This window comes from Pezoporus occidentalis, unplaced genomic scaffold (assembly GCF_034315485.1).
Source record: "Pezoporus occidentalis ecotype Australia unplaced genomic scaffold, CSIRO_AGI_Poc_V1 ctg19, whole genome shotgun sequence".
NCBI lineage: Eukaryota > Metazoa > Chordata > Aves > Psittaciformes > Psittacidae > Pezoporus > Pezoporus occidentalis.
This window is the reverse complement of record NW_026913748.1, coordinates 6,879,890-6,892,215: the sequence shown is the minus strand read 5'-3', so window position 1 is coordinate 6,892,215 and position 12,326 is coordinate 6,879,890. Positions and strand designations below refer to the sequence as shown.

Genomic DNA, 12,326 nt, shown 5'->3' with positions numbered 1-12,326 from the left:
GGATCCACGAACCAGATCAGCAAACTGGTTCCCATGAAAAGAGTACTTCAAAAAATCAGATCATTCTTACTACGAATTAGGTCTGTCCTGGGTTCAGCTGTAATGGTTATTTTATTCCTTCCTAGCAGATGGTGCAGTGCTGTTTATAAACTGGCAGGAGCTACCCGGAAGGGCCAGATCGCTGCTCGGGTCCGACTGGGTATCAGTTGACGGATGGTGAGCAATTCCATTATGCATCACTTAGGTTTATTGTTTTCTTTCTTTTTTTTTTCCCTTCCTTTTTTAGTTTTATATTCTCTCTCCCTGTTATTTCCCTTGTCATTAGTAGTAGTAGTAGTAGTTTTACATTATACTGTAGTTATTGGATTGTTCTGATCTCAGCCCGAGGGGTTTACATTCTTTTGATTCTCCTCTCCATCCCACCTGAAGCAGGGTGCGGAAGAAAGGGAGCAGTGAGCAAGCAGCTGAGTGGTTCTGAGTTACAGGCTGCACTTAAACCAAGACAGTCCTTTTCACAACACAGCCCCAGAAGGACCCAGGCTCAAAAAACTGAAGGGACATGCATTGAAGTATGTGAGTGAAAGTCAGCAAAGTGAGGGCAGGCATAAGTACCTTAGGTCACTACACATTTATAAACTATGCCTTCCAAATGAAGGCTCAAAATGTAAGTAATTCTAATATTGTGCTCCTTTAGCCAAGGACCTGACACTAATTATTGTCACTGAATCAACAAACCTGAACTTCTGTTTCACTTTATTCCACAAAAAGGGCCTTATTCTTTCATGAAGACTGAAACACATTTCCAGCATTGTCCTGAGAATGGTGCTGATTATGACTAAGTTGATATAGAAGATAACCTCCTGCCTTCCACTGCAAGAGAAGGGATGGTAAGATGCACCAGGTCAGCTTTAGTCAGAGGGAGACATCTTGTCGTATATAGGGTATTACACAGTTAACCTACTGCCAAAGTTAATACACACTGCCAGAATATTTCCAAACACTGCATTAAAGAGAGCAAGATTTTAATCTGAAATGTGTCTTTGAGAACCATGAAATACTGAGTAGCTTCATGGACACTGTAATTCAAACCTGAAGCCTGTAAAATAGCAGGAAACCATACATCATGACAAAATGGAGGGTAGGATTACACAACACAAGGCTACAAAACTAACATTAAATACTGGGGCAGAGGTACACACAAATGAGATGTCCTCATACCTTGAACCACTTAAAGCCAAAATGGTTGACCTCATGCACTGATTCATTAAACAGCTTCAGACAGGCAGTAAAGTGGCAGAATGGTAGAAAACAAGATAAACAGAAGAGAGGAAAGAAAAAGCATGCAATTAAAAGCAAATTATAATACATTTGGACAACATTGACATTTGAAAATCACACATATCACTCATACTTGGTCTAGGAATGTTCCTAACCTATCGTTTGTTTATAAAAACCAAAGAATTAGCCATTAATATCATATGGAAAACAGAACTCTGCATTTTAAAACTGAAGCTATCTAAGGGTGTCTGTTACAACTCTACGAAGAGCCACCACAGAACATGATAAAACAAAGAGGGCATTCTTTTAAAGTAATTGAAGGAATATGAACTGAAAACCAGTTGAAGAAGTCTCTTCCTCACCTTGGAAAAAAAGCTGCTTGCCAGCACTTTATTACTTAACTGTATTTAACTGATAGCAAAACAAAATCCCAAAAGACAAATGGGGCACAGCAGCTCTCCTGGTGCAGGCTGGAACAAGACACTCCCGTTGCTTTTCCTTTGTGCTGTCTTATTGATCATATTTTAAAAACTATAACTGGTCAGAGCTGGTAGTTTAGTTCTGCTGGAGTAAGACACTGCTGTCAATCAGTAAAGGTACAGATGTTGACTTTTCCTTCTTCCAATACTGCTACTTTCAACCCATCCTTCTTTTTCCTCCTTCCTTCTGTATTGCAACATCCAAATTGTTTGTTTTTTTTTCCCCCACAGTGCTGTTGCCCATCATATTCCACCAATATTTTCCCACAAATCTTACTCCTCTTGGATCTCTTCCTCTCCTCTCAATCTCTCTCACTGATGCTTATGGCTTATTGAGCCTCAGACTCCACATTTCTTTGCCCTGCCTCATCTTTCAGATTGTACACCCAATCTGAACTCTCCATTCACCAGGTATTTCCCTTTCCACCAAGCTCTGACCATTTGACCTCACTGTGTGCCTCTCATCAGGCTTTGATGGTGTATTCTTTTGAAAAGTCTCCTTACTGCCAAATTTGAAATTTGTGCATATTCCCAAAGCATTGTTCTCTTCCCATATTCTTGTTTTAGGATGCCTCATGTATAAATAAAGCTTCACTTTTATAACAACAGTTCGCTGTTTTACTAACCCAGACTTATTTCTTCTATCCATATTAAACCTGCGGCTAACAGCTCACACTGGAGACATCTATGAGGAGCTCATGCTCAAGACAATAAAAAAGAGATCTCCTTTGCATCCTGTGACTGAATCTTCCTTACTAATTCATTTTTTTTCCATCTAGGACAGAACTTCCATATTTTTGTTAAACTTGATAGTATCTTTGACTCAAACTTCTTTAAACTTTATTTTTAAAGTCTTGTAGAATTTCTTTTATGGAATATCTCAAATATAAGACTTTTTTGACTGCATCTGTATTATTGAAGTTCATTGGTAGGATTTCTTCCGTGTTTGGACCTAAGCATAAATCATTCTTGTGCAGGTTGTGCCCATTTGTGAAGTAATCTCCTTGCCTGTAGCTTTGATCATGTTAATGCTACAAGCATACCTCTTTGCTAGTGAATCAAATGTAAGCTACCCATTCTTTGAAAACTGTACTCCACCCCCTTTTCACTTTTAATACTGAGATGACCTGTGACCATCCTCTAGTAAAGGCCCACATTATGTGTGCATAGAATTTGTAAATGTTCATCTTTGTGCTTACTTCCCTAACTTCAGATACTTCTAACCTTTACAAAATTAACACACTCTACCTTCTTCAAAAGTTCCCCCCCAAAAATTCATGAAGCCATATGCATCTTGTTCTGCATTTTTACCATAGACTTCAAAGAGTGAGTTCTATATGCTTCTAGGTGCTCAAAGAATACAGAAATGGCCACTTTGTCTTGTAACAAAGAAATTTAAACATTACGACATCCTAGGCACCAAATCACATACTATTTATTTTCGCATCTCAGCATAGAACCTTCTCCCTTGTGAGCTATGTATTTTCCTTTCAAGGAGATCTAACCTTTGATGTGTTATTTACTACCTGGTTAACTTCTCTGTTTCATGCAACTTTTTTAAAGGCTACAAGAACATTGGAAAGAAGGCATTCTTGAAAGTGAATTCCATAACACTGTCTAGGATCTCAGGGTACAGCAACCAGAATTATTCTCAGAATGACTATCAGTGAACAGCTGAGCCTGACTCTAGTCTAAAAAAGAAACAGTTGCTTTCTTCTTCCTGAAAATTGGATTATTACTAACACACTTACATCCTCTTTTTCATTGAAGTCTGTGATATATGTTGGGAAAAACCTCTTAAAATTGTTTAAAGTGCACTTAGTCAGAACTTCTTTTATTTAAATAACTAAGAGAAGATCATGCCATTGCAATGCAACTGCAACCGACCAAATGCTCCTGTTTGCTAATTATGGGCAAGTAAGGAAGAGTGAAAGATATTGAAGAGGCCCACAAAAAGCACAGTAAGAATGCTAAGTTCAGCCTCTCCTTTAAAAATTTTATCAAATTCTCATGGAATTTTATTCACTACTTGTGGTATGTTTTCTTAATGATTACTTACATGAGTTAAAATCAGGCACATATATGACCCTTCCGAGCATCTTGTCAGTGGCACAGAATCAGTTGATGCATAGAAGTTTATACCTGAGGCTTCAGCACACAAATATGTATTTTCTGTGTGTATGCTTGGCTCAAGCTAAGGGATCTGTCTCTTTATCCAGTTGTTTTGCAAGTGCAATGAGACCATGGTTCACAAACCCAACTATGCTAATAAAAATCATCATCTTAAAACACTTTCAATGAACAACACAGTGAACCTACGTAAGGATACACATAGGAAGATAGCTTTTACAGGCAAGGCAGATCAGAAGAGTTACTACTTAAAATAGTATTTTAAATCTCAGGATACCTTATATTTCTTTTTAACTTCAAGAAAATATTACCTATGAAATACAACTTATCATGAAGGCTTTGCAGACTTTTTGAGTTGTTACCTAATGTTGGAACAGTGATACAGGATTGTCAAACAAAACCATCTGTGTTTCATGGTAGAGTAGGGAAAATAGTACTTTACTGTCTGGTTACTTTCCTAAGAAGACTCCCAGTGACTTTATAAGATTGCAGACCTGTTTCTCAGCATTCATCCTGGCTGACTCCTCTTGTGCTAGCACCATTTCCCGCTCTGCAGTTATCTGAACACTTTCTCTGAGTGCCTCTTCCAATTCTTCAATCCGATCATCCTTTTTACGTAGATTGTCCTGGAAAATGACGGGAGACCAGGTGAAGATGGCTTGTTTGGAATCACAGCCTTTTAATCAACCATGTTTTATGCCAACCAAAATGTGTTTCTCCCTCCCAAGGTGCAACTGCAGGCAAATTATCTTCGCAGAGAGGAGAGAAAGATGAAGTGATGCAAGAGTAGGAGGAAGATTACAGCAAAGAGAAGAAGAAAGCTAGCAAAGCAGGACCTGAGAGAAAGAGCGCTTGCCCTCCATGTTGGATATACCAGAGTCCTCTCAGATTATACAGCATAGGGTTGTTGGTAAATAAAAATTAGTAAGCAGTTCCAAAGAAGCACAGAAGCCAGAATTCATGGGAACACAGCAGGCATTGCCCATTTGCTCACACATTCACAAGCAGGTGTGGTAAGAAGGGAAACATTTCACTGCAGTTTGGAATTTGCCATTTCCAAGTTAAGGGGAAGAAAAGTAAACACTAAACCAATAGTTTTCCATTGTTCGGATTAAGTCTTTAAGGAAGTTTTTAATCAAAAATTCTCTAAGAATTATGAAGGATTCATCTGGGCTGTCTGAATCTCAGACATTCAAGTATCAAGACTACCTTAAAATTTATTCTTTGATTAGAAGCATCTTCACAATTGCAAGTTCAGATGTCCCACATATATTCAAACAGTATGGAAGAAAACCGTATTGCTCCTCAGAAAACATACTGTTTTACTGGTTTATGTAACAGTGTAACTTAGAAAAAATATATACGAAATGGTATTTGTAAAGAAGATCCTCCTTACTTTAATACTGCTAGGAAAATAAATGTGTATCTCCTGCTTCTGCTGTAACAGCTTGGACAGAAGCCTACAAAGCAGGCTGTTCTGACATGTATATATGAATTGTCTTGGACCAATAGCTACTTAACAAATCTATCAGAAATGAGCAGCTTGATGGAAGACTTCTGCATTTCTTGACTTGCAGATTGGCTTAGATCATCGGATTCAGATGAGATATTAATGCATGTTTAAGTTACCACATGGGCTTTTTAGCCATCTCAGCAGTAGTGGAAGAATAAAAAATGTTTCTCTTTGTTTCTTGCATTTTGCTTTTTGTCAGATTTACCTCTCTCTTTGTCTTCTGACCTTTTGTATTTAGGATTGAAATTTTCCACTGTTTCTCTGAAAGTGTTTCACACCATATAAAGAATAAGGAAAAAGATGACTGACTTGGAAAAAAATTGACCTTGCAACCTTCATAATGCAAGAATTAGTCACTGGAGTTTAAAGAACGAACCTGACTTACTCCTTAATTCCTGCTTTCAAGAACTTAGGATATATCACCAAGGATACCTGTTATAGGAACACCATTTCTGGCAGTCTTAAAACTGCCACTTTCAATGAGAGTGCTCCAACAGAGATGCAAAGCTTTATATCAGACCAGTGCAAGACCCCTGGCACCACTGCCTTTGCACAGAGAAAGGACTGTATTCAACCACTAGCACAGGTGACAGTATTTGTTAGGCTTTGCAGGCATACTGATGGTTACTTTCCAAAATGGATTCACAGGGCAAGTAATTGCTGATTTCCAAAGAAACAAACCGAGATACAAATTTCTAAAATAGGAGTTGCAGAACATGTTTTAATACTATTTGAATCTTTCTGAAACACTGAGAATATCTTCCACAACTACTTTATGGTTATGAGTAGCTTAACTGAAGATTCATACAAAAGATGAATAACAAGTTTACAGAAAACCTCAGAATATTAACTGTTGCCAGACATGAATAACATTTACTTGCTTATCTGCATTACACAATAAATATTGATTGTGCCTCTTGATATATTATTCACAGATTGCCAAGTATGGAAGTGTAGCTCTCCACTTCAAACAACGGAAGTGGGAATGCTTCATTTGAACAGTTACATGTAAAATGGAAAGTGCTTTAAAATAAGATTGCAGAATAAAACATTCTAACACATAAGATAAGAGGTGAATTTGATATTGTATTAATACCATATAGTGCTCAATTCAGACACGTGAACTCTTGAAGGACAGGAGGAAGAGCAATTGGTGATACCAAAACTGATCAAGACAGTGACATATAAAATGCACTTGAAAAAAGAAATAAATCTATATTCATATAGAATTACTTTTCCTAAAATAATAGATGAACTTAAACATACATGGTAGATGGTTGCAAGTTAAAATACTCCAGTGTTGACTCCAACCAGCTACCTAGAAACAAGGATCTTTTATGTTCAGCCTAATACTAACAACCCACCCAATAAGCAGACATCAGTTACAAGTTTTCACTTTGTCTCAGACAAACCTAGTTAAAAGAGGTGCAAGTTTACTCTTGCAAAGGTGTCACCTTACAAAAGCATAGCGATGCGATGCCTGTCGGGAGTAGGAAATAGTTGCATGGCCAGGTAGCACCTCCACTGGTGCAGAATAGTTTCAAAGCTATTCTTTTAAATAATTGCTTTGTTTCCAGCTTTTTGATTCATAACTAATTGATTAGCATGTGAATTATTCTTCTTTAAAAGACAAACTGTTTCAATCAAAACATACTAATTAGAAAAAAACTAAATAAGAGTGAACCAGCATTTGCCTTTTAACATACCAGCATGTTTTTTCAGTTGTTTGGCTCTAACTCTCAAAACATGTCAGACTCACACTGACCTTCAACCCATGCTGCTGCTTTCCTCTTTTTAGTTACATGAAGTGTTCTATCTTTATTGGGATAAATATGCTTTAAACTCTGGAGAAAAACTTCTGTTAATTGTAACTACAGTTATGACAGCTTTTTTTCCTGCAGTGACTGATCCTCTGAAGCAGTGGACTAGAGTACAACTTGAGTTGCTTCATACATATATATATCAGAATGTGACACTGAGGGCAAATTTATCTTCCTGTATTTTGATAAAATTGTAGAATAATAAACACTGGCAGTCTCCTTTCATGAAGCTTACACAGAGAAAGAAAATAAATAAATATTACTTACCTGTACAGTAACTGGATTCTTGAAGATGTATTACCTAACCAAGTATCTCTGTCACCCTCCCTTCTTCTCCTCCCAAGTCCAATATGCATGAGATTGCACAGCAGAGATGGAATTAAACTGGGATAGAGGAGAGAGCCCTGCCTTTATGCTCACTGGTGGCAGCACAAAGAAAATGAAAACCCCATCTGATACTACAGGAGTGCCAAGAGTTCAGGAACAATAAAAATTTTTGCTACCTATCCTATGACCCCATAGCAAAACTCATTCCAATACGTCTGTCTGACTGCCTGAAAGGAATAGGAGGTGCGACTGACGCACATTTCTGGTCTTTTTCTTCCACTTCAGGAAGGAAGTGGTAGGATGTCCAAGTGATACATGTTAAAAGGATGTATCAGTTTAATCTATCCTGCATTCATGTGATGTGTAATCTGTCATGAAGTTCTATGGAAGTGCACGAAAGAAGATATATGTTTTCACCGAGGCGTTTAGGTTCAATTAAATCTGAGGTATCCTGGCAAACTTCTTCATAACTGGGTGTTTAACTAGACTCAGAAAGATTTTTATGGCCTAATTGCATTCTTTGAAATGGAATTAAGGTAGATTTCTTTAGTTAACTCTTGGGGAAGATTAGTAACAGTTTGAGAAGGCAGTGAAATGCTTAACTGCTAAAAATATTTCTAGGACTAACCAATCACATAGGCAGAGAAAGATCATTTTCATATAACCCTGTAATTAACGCACTCGCACATTTTAGCTGGGTGCTTTCATAAACCAGAAAGGAAGAACACAGTACTGGAAGCATTTCAAACTAGGAATAAATTATTTCTTAAACAGTGACATCATTACAACATTACAAGCACTTATTCCTATGAATTACTGCTCTTCATTATCATGTATTTCCTCAAAAAGCCACAACCCAGATAAAAACCCCAATGATAATGATCTCAGCCCATTCTAGATGGAATAAAACTCTCCCTAGAAAGAAAAATCCTGCTTTGTGAACTGACCTTCCACTAAGTGGAACCTGGGAACTCAGGACTGTCAGCTGCCTCAAGTACTACTTAAAGCTTCCTCCTGGATACAAACTGTCATTTAGTTATTGACACAACAAATTCTTCACCAACATTTGGAGGCAGGCCATCTACAAATGTTAGGAATTTTCTGGTTAAAAAACACAAGGACCTGATCTCTACAGATCTCTGCAGCTCTAAAGTGCATGCTGGCTGACTAATAGGAAAAATTTAAATCTTACCAAGTTTCTCCCATAAAGTTCCCTGGCTTCCTGTCTTTGCCCGTAACCAGCAGGGGCACCAAATGTGAAAAAGGAAAAATTGGTTCTGCTGTAGTCAGCTCATTACTGAGGACTTCTGGCTTGTCATCTTACGAGTCTACCAAAAGATGCCAAAACACTCTCACTAAATATGGAAGGTGGGTTTCTGCAGTGCTGGTTAAAGTACTGCACTGCTGAACCCAGAAGGAAAGATGTTGTACCAAAATGAGAAGGCTACTCTTCAGAAGATGCCAATTGATGAAAATAAATGGATTTGTTAATTAATCTCTACTTTTCTCTGAAAAATACTTGCAAAAACCTGCAGACCTTTTTAAAAAGGTCTTTAAGACCTTTAAGAGAATATACAATGTGAAGGTACTAAAAATTACAGTTTCATTTGATTTCAGAAGCAATCATAGGGCCTTAAAACTTAGGTGAGGCTTCTACATGCAGCTCTATCAACTACATGCAAAAGTCTCTGTACAAGAAGAACATGCCAAATTGGCACTTGTAAATACCTCTTACACTGATGAGACAATACTTCAACTTAATAGGTTTTCAAGAGTATACAGTGGGTAAATGTAGGCCATGGTACGTAACTTGAATGGTAGTTATCACAGAATCTAGCTCAAGAAGACTGTTTGGGGTCCCTGTGCAACTCATTCAAAGGACATGCCCATGGTGGATGGTTTCGCCCTCTGTATTCATTACCAGTTCCTGAAGAAAATGGCAATAAAATACCCCACAGCATGCTGTCTTGAAAAACAGAATTGAAGACTACTTTATAAATTCCTGAAGAAGGAAATGCCTTTAGGGTAGTGTATGGCTTGGTGCCAAGATGTAGCCTGAGCCTCAAAGATCAAATACTAGAGATACTGATAATAAAACCAAAGTAACAGAGATGCAAACTACCATGGAAACAGCTGCTACTATATATATATATATACTGCTGGGCAAAACCAGGAGAGTTTATATAATAACCACAAATACTAATGCTAGTATCATCAATGTTGCATACAGCTGAGTTGATGCCCTCAGCTGGCAAAAGAACTTCAGTATCAGGGGTTACCTGTGATGGGTAAAGCTCTCTCTGTCTAAGCAGAAGCTGAGTATATCCAGTATTAGGTTTATATGAAGTCCCTGTATATCAGTGAGTGAGCCAAAGAGGGTTTTTTTCAAAATACATCAAAAGCATATGTAGTTATCATGAGTTCCTGAATGAAAGGAATGGTCTAAGAGCTGAAAAGACAGAAACTGACAAGCAGGAGCTCTGTCACTAATGTTTCCTCATCTTTGGAGAGATCAGACCCAAGATGCATGATGGCTATCTCATCATGTCAACATCTGGAAAATTGCACCTGCCAAGTAAGACACATGGATTGGAATTCAAGCCTGACAAGTTGTATAAATGCAGAAAAATAACAACATGTGACAATGAAATAAAACTGCAGTAGAAGAATTTCATTTCACTAGGAGTTGAGAGGGAAGTGCAACAAAGCTGGCCATAGCACTGCTTATGCCACATTGAAAACATGAGGGACAGCAGGGGGTGATGAGTACATTCTCCTGAGAGTACCACAATGGAAAAAGAGAAGATGTGTACATCCAGGCTATGTGTGCACTGGAGGATCATCAGTTGCAGAAAGAACAAAATGGATAAAAATTATTTCTAGACATGCTAAATTGAACCAGTGCATTAAAATTAGCACAGAGGAAAAAAAAAATCATAAGGAAACCAACAGTTCATGAGAAATGGCCAGTGAATTTTTCTTTTGAAATAGAAAGGCAGGAAATGGGGTGGTGTTTGGATGGCACTGTCCCTTGAATATCATTGCTGTAGGTTAGGACAACACTCAGGAGTAATTCAGGACTAAAAATGATGCTGCTAACAAAAATATTTGCTCCTGTGTACATGGGAAGGATGCACACTTTAAGTTACCTGTATGGACATTAACTTAAATGAAAATCACAAAATGTGCTCAAGTACAGACGTTTATAAAATAGAAAGAGTCAAAACAGGGAGGCAACTGCTCTACCCTGCACAAAGTCCTCATAGCTACCTACCCCGTAAAGGAAGAAAGAAAAAACCCCACACAGATTGTAAAATATGCCTGTAAAGTAACATGACAAATTTCTGATGGGAAACATACTGGTACCAAGATTAGTTACACAGAACCTAACTGAAGCAGTAAGCATCAGTAAAAAAAAAAAAAAAAAAGCTCTAGTTGCTAAGAAAATCAACATAGAATCAATTCATCCATCTGAAGTTATGTGAAATCATTTATGTTCTTAAACATACAGGTCTGTTGTGGTTTAAAACCAGGCAGAGGGCTCGTTCACTCACTTCACCCCCTTCTTGCCCTCCCCCTACACCTGGAGGGACAGAGAGGAGAATCAAAAAGAATGCAACTCCCACGGGTTGAGATAAGAACAGTTTAGTAACTAAGGTATAACACAGATCACTACTGCTACCACCAATAATAACAATGATAAAGGAAATAACAAGGGAAAAGAATACAACACCTCACCACCAGCCAACCGATAACTCGCCCCCCCCCCAGCCCGACCCAGCTCTGACCGATGTCTCCTCCAACCCTGCAGTCCCAGCCCTTCCGGGCAACTCCCAGTTACATCCTGGGCATGACGTGCTGTGGTATGGAATAGGGTTAGCTTGGGTCAGGTGTCCCGTCTCTGCTTCCTCCTGGCTTCCCCTCCTCCCTGGAAGAGCATGAGGCTCACAAAGTCCTTGGCCAAACCAAAACATCATTGTTATCAGCTCTGTTCCCAGGCCAGAAGTCAAAACACTGCACTGCACCAGCTACCAAGGAAAAAAATGACTACTACTGCTGAACCCAGGACAAGGTCACAAAGAAGTAGCAAAAAAATACAAAGAAATTGCAATCCTACACAATAGCATTAGCAGTGAATGACAGTTAAAACTAAAAGGAATAATTTTGAGGTATGTCAAGATGTAAATTACATTCCATATGTGAAACGCGTATAATCCTAAGGGCAAAATGTGCATGCACTTGTCCCTAAAACATATTTACATGGGAAAAAAATCACCCAAACACATTAAAATTGGAAGATTTTATGTTACCACCCAGGTGTGTTACTTTCAAAAAGTGTTTCCACAATATACAGCAGTTTTGTTCAACATCTGGAGCAACCTAAAATACACAGGGCTTGTGGTAATGGTAAGAAAGGATCCTAATTGATACTAGCTGAATTATGCCCATCATAAAGCCCTGTAATTTCTATTACCTTCTCTGCTATTGAAGAGGAATTCCACTGCAATCTAGATTATTTATACATTTCTTGAGGGAGAACAAAGAGGAAGAAGAAAAGGACATTTTTAGACACTATTACACAGGCCTAAAAGGGAAAGGCAAAACTGATTATTCCTATGAGAAACTGGCAACGTTTCTTCCTGATAGCTGCCATGTTTTTGACACTTCTTTCCTGTTACTCTAAGCTTGGCGCTTCCAACACAGCAATCAGTTAGGTATGTTGGTTTTGTACAGGCACTTTTCATCAGTAACAGCACAGACACAGTAAAGTACCTTGCC

The 12,326-nt window shown here is 38.3% G+C and overlaps 1 protein-coding gene across 11 annotated transcripts in view; it reads right to left on the bottom strand.

Moving 5' to 3' along the window:
* ERC1 (ELKS/RAB6-interacting/CAST family member 1) overlaps positions 1–12,326 on the bottom strand; it is a 296,380-nt gene that overhangs the window by 118,939 nt on the left and 165,115 nt on the right. For 9 of the 11 annotated variants that reach the window (XM_062616673.1, XM_062616663.1, XM_062616669.1 and 6 more), the window contains one exon: positions 4,382–4,513. The exons of the other annotated variants lie outside the window; for them this stretch is intronic. In XM_062616673.1, coding sequence (XP_062472657.1) covers positions 4,382–4,513 — 132 coding nt within the window. The remainder of the gene's footprint in view (positions 1–4,381; positions 4,514–12,326) is intronic. 11 annotated transcript variants of the gene reach the window in all.